Genomic DNA, 12132 nt, shown 5'->3' with positions numbered 1-12132 from the left:
CGCCCCCTTCCGGGCCGCGGCGCCCCCTGCCGGTTGCAGCGCGTACCGCACGCGGGTCACCCCGAGCGGGCCGGGGCGCCGCTCCGCGCGCTGGTGCTGAAGAGAAGCGAAGAAGCGAGACTCGCGGCCGCCATCGGCATTCGTTGCTTTTATATACGTTCGAAACAACGCGACGGAACCGTGCCGCAAGGCAGCCTCAGGCGCCGTCCCTGCCCGCCTCGCGGGGCGTCCGGCCCATGTTGTAGAACTCCTTGTTGGGGCGCAAATCGACAAAATGGGCGATGCGATTGGACATGGCAAAAAAGGCGGCGATGGTGGCGATGTCCCACGCATCTTCGCGGTCAAATCCGTGCGCTTCCAGCTTCTGGAAGTGCTCCTCCGTGATGTTCTCTGCACGGCAGACTGCGAGGGCGAACTCCAACATCGCCAGGTCCCGGCTGCTCAGGTCCGCCAGCTCCCAGTTGACCACGACCTGAGAGGAGGCAGAGCACAGTGAAATGGGAGAATGCGGTGCTGCGATGGCGGCATGCCAGCATCAGTCCCTCTGTGGGCATCGGGGAGAATTTCTTTTCCGAAGGAGCGGTCAGCGGTCAACGATCCCAGGACGTGCTGGAGTCGGCACCGTCCCCAGACGTGCTCAGGAACTGCGGCACTGACGGATGGTGGGGACGGGCTGGCAGCTGGACTCCGTGATCGTAGTGGCCTTTTCCGACCCTAATAATTCTGTGACGCTGTGATTCTCTCTGCTCTCGCTGGGAACCACACAGACTTAATGGTCACAGCTTGAGGCGAGGAGAGATACGTTTGAGAACATCACACCTACTCCCCAAAAGAACAGTGCTCCACTGACCTGGTCAGCCAGCGTCGGCTGCTTGGAATATATCCGATGAAGCGCCCCGTGTGCGACCACGCAGTAGGGACATCTGTTCACAGCACTTGTGGCCACAATGATGAGCTCCTTGTCCGCTTTGCTGAGTCGCCCTACAGGGACAGAAAAGGATTTAAGCTCACTCTGTTAGCAAAAACATCCATGGCAGCAAGTACTGCTGGGGCAACACGGAAGACAGGTCTCTGGGGACAGGCAGCAGGCACTATGGCCAGAGTTCCTTAAAGCACACGAGGAGACTTCAACCACAGATCCAGAGAATCAGTTAACTTGGATCACTGTTTGGGAGGCATCTCATTAGGATAAGGAACACATTGGGGTAATAATAACTCTACTGCAGTGTTCTAAAATCACGTTTCAAGCAAGAAAATGCTGCAGCTTTTGAAGGCAGAGAAGGAAGCACAGAGGAGCAATGAGGTACCGTAGGACTGTGCCTCTGAGAACTTCTAGTGACCACCACACAGATGAAACACAACTTTTTCAGTGATTCTCCAAAGAATCTCTGGAGAAGATGGCTGTGCTTTGTTATACTTGGAATCAGTACTAATCATTTTCACAAACAGCTTCACAACAAGACTGTCCACAGCACCTGAGGAACTTACCTCGATGTCAGCTCTTATACTCTGCCTTTTTATCAGATCATTAGAAACAGTATTTCTTGAAACCGGAGTTCACACTGAAGGACAAATATTTGCACAGGACAAGTATCTTCCAGGACAGTGAAAAGTACTACTAAAACCTTTTAGGGGAAGAGAACTTCCTGCTCTGACACAGTTCAGTTATAGAAAGTGGCAACTTCTGATAATTCAGGGTAAGTGCTGAAAAGGGTGTGATGCCAGGTAGTTCCATGTGACTCTCCAGAGTCAATCAAAAAGCAGCACAGGAATGAGAGCAGAAAAAAGACCCTTGTATAGCTTGGGCTTCACTTCAGCAGTGCAAGCAGAGCAGAAACCATGCATAAACTGCATATCACAGTGAGAGAAACATAAAGTTGCACTTTGCTGCCCACAAGGACTCTCCCTGCAAGCTCCCATCTACTTTAAGGCTAAGGAGCAGTCTGCTCAGCAGCTTGTTTTACAGAACGCAGATCTTAGTGATGTAAGACCCTTACAACACAAGCAATGAGAACCAGCTGCTCAGTGCCCCACAGCACAGGAAGCAGGAGGGAGGAACAAGCAGTCCTCAACTGTTTTCTGAAAGGCTCGAACACTGTGCAGCGTTCCCTGCATGAAGCCTTCCCCAGATGCACTGCTGCAACCTCCCTCCCTTCCATACTCAAGGAACGCCTGGAGGCCACCTGAATCACAGAATGATAGAATTGCTCAGGTTGGAAAAGACCTTCGAGATTATCCAGTCCAACCACAACCCAACCATCCTACCCTAACAACCCTCTGCTAAATCATGTCCCTGAGCACCACATCCAAATGGATTTTAAACACATCCAGGGATGGTGACTCAAGCACCAAGCCCATTCCAGTGCTTACCAACCCTTTCTGTAAATTAGTATCTCCTCATATCCAACCTAAACTTCCCTGGTGCAACTTGAGGCCATTTCACCTGTCACTAGTAAGAAGAGACTAACTCTGCTCTGCAGTAAGTACATTTCAGATGCTGGAAGAGAGCAATAAGATCTCCCCTCAGCTTGCTCCTCCCCAGACTGAACATCCCCAGTTCCATCAGTTGCTAAAGACCTGCTGTACAGATGTCCATGTATATGAAAGCAGAACAGTCTTCTTTCTGTGTCTGCAGGATATGGAGAACTACCTGCATTTGGAATCATATCCACAGCAGAGCCTGTCAGGGCCCAGCAAGCATACCCTCTAGCGACTTTTGCATCTGGCTCATGGCGAGCTCACAGGTAAGGTTTATCATGAAGAAAGAGCTGGAGGAAGCCTGAGCAATAGCTTTGGAACACCTCCCCTCCCCCAGGGAGCTGTCTCTGTGTTAGGGCCTTAGTCCAAGCTATATGGCTGCAGTGCCTGGCTGTGTAACCATGCTGATATGGATCCTGGACCAGACACTAGACCTTACCTAGGAAATCTGGACTGTTGGCAGAGCATGCTCACCACTGGCAGACCTACTGTGCTCACTTTGCTCAAGCGGTGTGAAACTGCAGCATCATTCCTGATGCCTGTGCCTGCCCTCAGCTCCTGACCCACTTTCCCTCAGGAAGCAGCCTGTCCTTCCTTTGTTATGACGCAGAGCACAGTGTCATGAGGTAGCTCAGCTATTCTCACAGGCTGCTTCTTAACTATGAGCTGTGAGCTGGGATAAGCAATGGTGAGGAAATAAACCTGAGAATGTCAGAGAAGTTGGTTCCAGCATTTTTTACATCTATAGAGGAAAGGGCAATTTTGGGGTGATTGTATATGGTTTACCTGTCTCTTTGTTCATGATGACATTGTAATAAGCAAAAAAAGCTCTGAATTCAGCAGGTCGGTGAGACATGGCTTTGAACACGTTGGGCAGAAATCCAGTCTGTTCAAGGAGAAGGAGAAACCAGTCAAGAGTTGCAACTTAACATGGAGCACAGCAGGCCACATTCACACATTAGGCTTAGAGAACAAGTAGTTTGCACTGCAGTCCTAGGGAATCTCCACAGACCCAGTCTCCTTGGGCTTTGAGCCTATTTGTACACATGACTAAAAATCATGCAATAATATTGTCCTTAATTAAGCACTGCTGCAGTTTCTTGCAGCCCTGATCACTTCAGCCATGCCAGCAATGACCGCAGTCATACAGCCCTCAGGCATCATGACAAAATCCTTTCCAAACCAAAAGATTGTAATCTGCTCCAACTCTGCACAACAGCTGCTATGACCCTTTGCCTAACAGTTCCTGGAGCTCTCCTCTTCCTTTCACGTTTACGGGATGTGAGACAGTCAACCCAAGCCAAACAGCATGCTGTCTGAGGTACAAGCACACCCTGAAGGTGTGTGCTGGCACAGTGCTGTTGCACTCAGTGCAGGATTTCAGTCACCCTGATGGCCAGGCATGCGAGATTCCACTACAATTCTGCAAATTCCACTTTTGTTGTGATTACTCCATTTGTCTGCAGGCCCTGCCAGCCTATATGCTGCTGTTTGGAAGGTGTTCTGAAAAGACAGCCTAGCTCAAGTGCAACAGACTCCTCCAGCAGTCTCCTCTCACGAACAAGAGCCAGTACATTCTTCCTGCCTCACACCTGTGCTAGTTATTAATTAACTATGGGGAGGCTCCTTCCCTTTAATCCATGGCTCAATGGTTTGTCTAGGAACCTCTTGGCAGCACTGTTTGGAATCCCAAGGCTTCTGTGCTGATTTGATCCCCTCCACTGCTCTGTTCTGAACCTTCACTGCATCTGAAATCAGTGCTCACTCTTCCTCACTACACTGTATTTGTCTTTTGCTCATATGCAAACTTCCCTGAGATTGCTGCAATGCAACAAAGCTAAGACATCTAAGTATCTAAGTGGCCCAGCACTGGTCTCTGACAACGTATGTCAGTGGATGTCTGCCACTGACAAAATTTTTGCACGAGAGCATTTACCTTCACTTCCACTTCCTCCATGAGCTCCACGATATCATACGGCATGTCCTTCTTATTTGGCACTGGGTATCGCCCAATAGGTCTGACAGAGCTGTCATCCTTGGTGCTGTACGCATGGCGCTGGGCAGCCACGGGGGGCCTTCTCAGGAGTCCCCCGGAGGCCAGGAAAGGAAGATGCTGCTGTGAGAGGAGGGGGGAAAGTCTGTTATGCGGAAGGACATCCATCATCCTGGGGGTTGGGGAAGACTGTTTCTCAGGTGCTGTGGCAGGACTTGCAGGCGCCCGCATCCCTCTGTGCTCTGCTGGCAGGGCAGCTGGCACACAGGAAAGAAAACCCAGCCTTGCTTCTGGCCTAGCACTGTGCTACGGGGCAGACACCGGGCCTGCATGAGCCTCGCCTTCCTGCATGCCCATGTCAGAGGGTGGACTGGGCTGCATGCAGTCCTGGCTGATTGCGGGCCTTTGTTCTGCACCACCACTGAACCTGAACCCTGAGAAATTTTCCTTCTGAGGTGGCTGACAGCACTACAGGATTCAGGATTATTTTTTTTTCTTCTCTGATACATCTCACTCTAAGAAAGCTGGTCTCCCTCCTGCAGGAGGGGAAGCGGCTCCAGATTCGGGCCACCGAAGTAAAGCAAATACCACTGTCACACCGAAGCCATGGGGAAGAAAGGCTCGGTGCTCACACGAGCTGCCTCCTGCCGTTGCCAGCCCAGGGCCGTTCCAGAAACGTCCGTGTCCTGCCACAGCGTCAATGAGTAACGGGGAGAACCGAAGAGCGGAGCGAGGTCAGCGTCCGTGCGCACAAGGGACCGCAGCACGGGAGAACCGACCAGCATGAAAGCACTAAGCAGGAAGGCAATACAGCCGAACCAAAGCACGGCGGGGGCGACGGCGCGGGGCCGGAGGGCTTTTCCTGCGCACCGAGCAGTGCCGGGGCTTTGCAGCACAGCCTGCGGGAGGCGGCCCACAGCTGCACACATACACACACAAAGCACGGCCACGGGACACAGGGAGGAAACGGCCCCGCGGCGGGGTCGGTCGGTCGGTCTGTCAGTTGGTCGGTTCCCGTACTCACGGGCAGGCCGCGCAGCAGCCGGGAGCCGCTCATGGCTGTCCTCCGTCGCCGCCGCGGAGCGCAGCTGGGGGCCGAACCGGGAGGCCGAGCCGAGCCGGCCCCGCCCCGTCCTGCCCCGTCCTGCCCCGTCCCGCCCCGCGGCGGCGATGGAGGGCGGTAGCGCGGCAGCCGAAGCCGCGCCGGTGGACCTGGAAGCGGAGATGGAGGCGGCGCGCGGGGCGCTCGCGCTGCTGCGGCTCGGGCCGACGGGGTCCGGCGAGGCTCCGTGCTCGGTGCGTGCGGGGCGGAGCGGAGCGGGGGCCGCGGCGGCGTCCCCGAGCCTGACCGTGCCGCCCTGCAGAGGAACGTCCTGCGGAAGCGGAGGCGTTGGGAGCGCGTGTTGGCGGCGCGGCGGCGGCGGCGGCCGCAGGAGCGGGAGAGGAACAGAGCGCGGCGACCCGAGGGCCGAGGTGGGCTGGCGCGGGGTGCGAAGCCGGGCCGGGCAGGGTCGGGCGGGGCAGGGCCGAGCAGGGCGGGGCAGGGCCGAGCAGGGCAGGGCCGGGCTGCCCTCCGCATTGTGCCCCGCAGGAGCCGCCCGGCAGCGTGGCAGGGCCCTGGCGGAGGAGCGGCTCCTGGATGCCCGCGCGGCGGGCCCGCGGCTGTGCGTGGATCTCGGCGTGGCCGACCGCATGACGCCCAAGGTAAGTGCCGGCCCGCCGCTGGGAAGCCCCGCTGCGCCCCGGGGCTGCCGTGACGCGGCGCTCCGCTCTGTCGGAAGGAGACGAGCCGGCTGGCAGCGCAGATCCGCCGGCTGTACGGCGCTAACAGGCGGGCCGAGCGGCCCTTCTGGCTCTGCCTGACCGAGTTGGTGCCGGGGTCGCCCATCCACCGCGAGTGCCTCCGCATGAACGACGGCTTCTCCGGATACCTGGTAAGGGCGCTGGCACGGCGGGGGGGCTGACGGGGGCTCGGCGACGGCTCTTCTCCAGTCTTAATGGCTGCAAGGTTCCTGAGTCTCTCAGGTATTGCAGTCTTGTTTAAAAGGAGAAAGATACGCCATAACTACCTAAAAGCACTTCTAGAGATTTTCACGAGGAGAGAATTTAATGGTTCTTAAGCTATTTATTCTCAATGAAAAAAAAAAAAAAAAAAAAAGGCATCTCAGTTCCACTGTTCTGCCTTTAGCTGTAGGCAATGAACACCCAAATCAGTGCTGTTGGTTCTGGAGTGCTTCTGTCTGGGCAGGGGCGGGTGGCAGATGGACTGTGGCTCATGGGCTTTTCTCACTGTGCTGTGTTTTCCAGATGGATACGACTCAAGAAAGCTACCTGGATCTGTTCCCTTTGGATGCAATTGTTTATCTCACTCCTGACTCTGAGAACGGTAAGTGTTTCACTTGCCTAAAGGGAATGGAGGCAAAGATTGATCCTCTAGACGTTATTTTTAGGAGTTTCTCATGCATCAACGTGGTTCAGTTCCAATCATTCCCTTTCTCTCACTACCCGAGGAAGGCTTCTCTTAGACCTGGTGCTCAGCGTACTCCTGCATCAGTCTGTTCTGGGAAGAAATGAGGTTTTGTGTGAGGGCTGCATCCATCTGCAGCAAACACAATGCAAAAACTCTCTAGATGCCTGCAGATTGTTATCCTGCCGGCAGAGAAGTGGAGATGTGGTGGTTGTGTACGTGGTGTGAAGGGCATCTTTCTTTGAAATGATGTGATGTCTGCGCCACTCCTTTTATTGGTTCATTTGCTGCTGTAATCGACTTTCTCCTTTTTCTCCATTTTTAACCTGGCCACGTGTTTGTGGGGACACTGATCCTTTTCTTGGTTTAAGGGTCAGCTCTGATAAGGATCTGGCAGAGGTGGGGGGAGGTTTCCACAGGTGACCTTGGCGGTGGGGAGGGTCTGTGGGGCAGGTTAGGATTGCACTCACCAGGACAACGATGAAAGGAGCAGTGCATTGCCTCTAGAGCTGCATCTGCACTCTGCTTCCAGCCCACATCTGCTCTTGCCTTGTCACACTGCCAGCAGATTCAGGCAGATGCTGCTGCCTTAGAAGCCTCAGCTTCCTGCAGGCAGGGTGAAGGGTGACGGCGGCTTGGGCTTCCCTGTGTAAGATGGGCCTTTCCTGAAGTATGGTGCAGTGCATGATTTTACTGTTGCAAGAGCATGTGCTTATCTTCTTCTAGTCCTTGAAGATATTGATCCCAAAAAAGTGTACGTCCTTGGAGGCCTGGTGGATGAAAGTATACATAAGGTGGGTTGAAAGCTGTTGAAACCTGAAGGTCTGGTCTGCCTCACTCTTGACTGAGAGCAGAGACATCCGAGTGGCAGCAGTCACAGTTGCTGCTTGGAACCATTGCTGTTGTGTCACTATCCATTTTCCCACAGAACCCCAAGGTTCTGCTTGGCTCCAGCACCAGGCTGAGGCCAGAATGGTCTGGTGAAATCAACCCTCCTACAGTTTCCAGGCTCACAGCTGCATGTTCCACAAGTGATGTGCATGCTATGGATTTGCATCTACACCAGCACATCATCATGGGCAACAGACAGGAGGAGCTGGAGGCCATTCTGTGGCAGGCAAACTATGATTTAGTTGCCATTACAGAAACAGGGTGAGATCACTCCCACAACTGGAGTGCTGCAGTGAATGGCTGTAAGCTCTTCAGAAGGGACAGGCAAGGAAGGGTGGGGGCAGCGGTGTGGCTCTCTGTGTTGGAGAGCTCTTTGATGTTGAGCTGGGGGCTGGAGATGGTAGGATTGAGTCCCAGTGGGTAAGGATCAAGGGAAGGGCCAACAAGGCAGACATCCTGGTGGGGGTCTGTTACTGACCACCTAACCAGCATGAAGAGGCTTGAGGCGTTCTGCAGATGGCTGACAGAAGTTGCGTGGTCGCCAGCCCTTGTTCTCATGGGGGACTTCACCTTCCCTGGTACATGCTGGAAATACAACACAATGTGGAAGAAGCTGTCTGGGAGGTTTCTAGAGTGTGTGGGAGATGATAGCTTCCTTTTGAAGCTGGTGAGAGAGCCTACCAGAGATGTCCCACTAGACCTGCTATTCAGAAACAAAGGACTGGCGGGGAGATGTGGAGGTCAGGAGCTGTCTTGGACAGAGGGAGGGTTAAGGTTAAGGTGACCATGAAATGGTAGAGTTACTGATGGTGGAGCCAAGAGAGGGGACAGCAGAACTGCTGCCTTGGACTTCGGGAGGGCAGACTTGAATGTTCAGGACATTATAGGGAGAGTTCATTGGATTCAGCCCTGGAGGATAGAGGGGTCCAGGAAGGCTGAAAGCTCCTCAAGGACAAAGTCTTTAAAGGAGCAGGCTGTCCTGCTGTGCTGAGAGACGAGCTGGCAGGGAAGACAGGTGTGGATGAACAGGGAGTTTTTCCTGAGGCTCCAGGAGAAAAAGAATCTTCCTCCTGTGGAAGAAGGAATGGATGGACAACTTGCGGAGAGTACAGAGAAGTTGTTAGGATGTGCAGGGAGAAAATCAGAAAGGCAGAAGCTCAGCTTGAACTCAACTTGGCCATTGGGATAAAAGAGAACGAAAATCTTTTTTTTGCAAGTATGTTAACAGTAAGAGGAGGACCAAGGAGAATCTCCATCCTTTACTGGGTGTGGAGGGGAATGTGAGCGCTGAGGATAAGGAAGAGGCTGAGGTTCTCAGTGCCTTTGCATCTGTCCATTATCCTTGGGGTACTCTACCCCCTGTCCTGGAAGTCTTGGATGGTGTGCAGAGCAAACCCCCACAGTTTGGGAGGAAACAGTGACCTCCTACTCCACCTGGACTGCCACAAGTCCATGGGGCCGGATGGGATCCACCCAGGGGTGCTGAGGGAGCCAGTGGAGGTGATTGCCGTGCTACTTTCCATCATCTGCCAGTCAGCTGGAGAGGTCCCAGAGGGTTGGAGGCTTGCCAGTGTGACTCCCATCTACAGGAAGGGTCATGAGGTGGATACAGGGAACTACAGGCCTGACCTCAGTGCCAGGGAAGGTTATGGAGGAGATTGTCTTGAGGGAGATCACACAGTGTGTGTGGGATGACCAGGGGGTCAGGCCCAGCCAGCATGGGCTCATGAAAGGCAGATCCTTCTTGGCCAACCCGATCTCCTACAATCAAGCGGCCCACCTGGTGGGTGAGGGGTCTGCATAGACGACAGCAAAGCCTTTGGCACTGTCTCCCACAGCATTCTCCTGCAGAAGCTGGCAGCTCGTGGCTCGGACAGGTGCACTCATGGCTGGGTAAGGAGCTGGCTGTAGGGCTGGGCGCAGAGAGTGGTGGTGAATGGAGCACCATCCAGTGTCCTGTGACCAGTGGTGTTCCCCAGGGGCTGTACTGGGGCCTGCTCAGCACCTTTAGCGGTGGCCTGGATGAGGGCACTGAGTTCATCCTCAGTTTGCAGGTAACACCCAGCTGCAAGGAAGTGTTGATCTGCTTGGGGGCAGGCAGGCCCTCCAGAGGGATCTGGACAGGGTGGATCACTGGGATGAGGCCAGTGGGGTGAAATTCAACAAGACCAAATGCCAGGATCTGTGCTTTGGCCACAACAAGCCCAGTGCTACAGGCTTGGGGCAAAGCGGCTGGCAAGCTGCACAGAGGAGAATGATCTGCGTACTTTAGCTGGCATTCAGCTGAACATGAGCCAGCAGTGTGCCCAGGTGGTCAAGAAGGCCAATGACATCCTGGCTTGTACTAGAAGTAGTGCAACCAGCAGGAGCAGGAGGGATCAGCCCCCTGTACTTAGCCCTATCGAGGCCCCAGCTCAAGTGCTGTGTTCAGTGTTGGGCCCCTCACTGCAAGAAGGACCTTGAGGCCCTGGAGCTTGGCCAGAGAAGGGCAATGGAGATGTGAGGGGTCTTATGGGGAGCAGCTGAGGGAGCTGGGATTGTTCAGTCTGGAGAAGAGGAGGCTCAGGGGAGACTTGATCACTCTTTACAGCTTCCTGAAGGGAGGTTGTGGTGAGTGGGGGTTAGCCTCTATTCCTGTGGAACTAGTGATAAGATGAGAGGTGATGGCCTGAAGTTGCACCAGTGGAGGTGCAGGTTGGACATTAGGAAATAATTCTCCAGGAGAGCAGTCAGGCACTGGAATGAGCTGCCCAGGGTGGTGATGGCATCACCGTCCCCAGAAGTATTCAAGAAATGTTTAGATGTTGTAGTGAGGGTTAGTGGGAAATATTGGTGATAGGCGAACTGTTGTACTGAATGATTCTGGAGGTCTTTTCCAGCCTTGGTGATTCTATGATTCTGATGTGCCTGTTGTGTAACTTGCCCTTGCTTCCTTTGCAGAACCTGACCCTGCAAAGGGCACGAGAGCAGTCCCTGCAAACAGCCCGCCTCCCAATTCGTGAGTATATGGTAAAATCCACGAACACCAAGAACTACTACTCGGAGACACTGGCAATTAATCAAGGTGAGGGGCTGAGCTGTGTCCTGCCTGCTTCCCGGGTGGCTGAGGCTATTGCATCCTGAAGAGTCATCAGTAATGGAAGCACGATAATGAGTAGTGGGGGAAACTGTGATAGCAGGCACTTGTTTTCTGAGGCCTTGTGCCTGCTACTGCCGTGTTAAAAGTCTTGTTTTACTATACTGGCCTTTTCTGAGAGGAGCAGGGCTACACCATGCCAGCTTTGCACAGAACAACTAACAGTGCAAGGAGTGTGCTGTTACTAGAAGTCGCTTAAGGTTCCAGGCAAGGGAAGACAGGCCTGTGTCAATCTGAATCAAAGCAAGGCATGGCACCCAGCAGGGTAACTGGAGGCAGCTTGCTTGGTTGAGAAAGCCTCTGCTTTCCCCAGTCAGCTTCACAGAGTCATCATTAAAACACATTATCTTCTCTCAGATAAGCTACTTCACACGTTCGTTCATGAGAAAAGCTCCACACTACTTTACTCTGGCATCGCCTGATATTTCCCAGCTAGGGGAGGATTATTACAGCTTGCCTTTGTAACAGTATGAGAGCACGGTACATCTTCTTGTTCCCAACAGTCTTTGATGTCTTATCGACTTACTACAAAACCCAAAGTTGGCCAGATGCTTTGAAAGCTGGAGTTTCTTCTGGAAAAGGCTACGTGCTTCCAGATGGAGAGAAATCAGTGAAAATACCTCAGCATGACAACGCACAAGAAAACTCTTTATTTCCTGAAAGTTAAGGAGCTGTGCAAGCAAGAGTAGCAAACTGCATATTTCAAGCAGAGGCACCGGTGTGAATGTGTGCAGAGAAAACAGCTCTGCCTAAATTTACTTACGTACGGACCTTGGCAAGAGTGACAGATTCTGCCTCAGCAGCACAGTGCTGGAAATGACTTTGCACCTTGAACAGAAAACAGAAGCCAGCTGAGCCCTGAGATCAACAGAGTTGGTAGGATTTTTTTTTTTTTTAACAGGATTAAATAGGAAGAATCATAGAGCACAGCAGTTAATAACAGTCCTTCCCATGGAAAAGGACAGTACTATTCTAACTGAGCACAGAATGGGAAGCAATCCAAAATTAGTAGAGAAACAGTGCCCAGGTGCATCATATTTTCTTCCTACTTGTATTGAAGACTTGGTGTGTTGCTGTGCTGCTGAAGGCTGTAGTGAATCTTGTGCATGCTGGTCACAATCTATCTAAAATAAAGTATTTAAATTTCTATTGCCTCCTTACAGCAAC

At 53.2% G+C, this 12132-nt stretch overlaps 2 protein-coding genes across 3 annotated transcripts; one reads left to right on the top strand and one right to left on the bottom strand.

The window, feature by feature from the left end:
* Positions 1-133: 133 nt before the first annotated feature.
* On the bottom strand, positions 134-5615 carry LOC125686633 (uncharacterized). 2 transcript variants are annotated; one of them, XM_048930827.1, is made up of 5 exons: positions 5496-5615; positions 4415-4591; positions 3265-3364; positions 851-981; positions 134-472 (listed from the first exon to the last, which is right to left on the bottom strand). In XM_048930827.1, exons 1-5 carry the CDS (start codon positions 5526-5528, stop codon positions 197-199), a joined length of 717 nt encoding a protein of 238 aa, XP_048786784.1. In that variant the 5' UTR covers positions 5529-5615; the 3' UTR covers positions 134-196. The 2 variants fall into 2 exon arrangements, with proteins under 2 accessions (XP_048786784.1, XP_048786783.1); XM_048930826.1 differs by having other exon boundaries at positions 4415-4594; positions 5496-5612.
* On the top strand, positions 5607-12112 carry TRMT10B (tRNA methyltransferase 10B). The gene is made up of 8 exons (XM_048930825.1): positions 5607-5767; positions 5836-5944; positions 6063-6175; positions 6253-6405; positions 6779-6857; positions 7665-7732; positions 10770-10893; positions 11469-12112. The coding sequence occupies exons 1-8, from the start codon at positions 5642-5644 to the stop codon at positions 11630-11632; spliced, it is 936 nt and encodes a 311-aa protein (XP_048786782.1). The 5' UTR covers positions 5607-5641; the 3' UTR covers positions 11633-12112.
* The last annotated feature ends 20 nt before the right edge of the window (positions 12113-12132 follow it).

Source organism: Lagopus muta, chromosome Z (assembly GCF_023343835.1).
Source record: "Lagopus muta isolate bLagMut1 chromosome Z, bLagMut1 primary, whole genome shotgun sequence".
Taxonomy (NCBI): domain Eukaryota; kingdom Metazoa; phylum Chordata; class Aves; order Galliformes; family Phasianidae; genus Lagopus; species Lagopus muta.
Note: the sequence above shows the minus strand (reverse complement) of the source record. Positions and strands in the feature narration are given on the sequence as shown.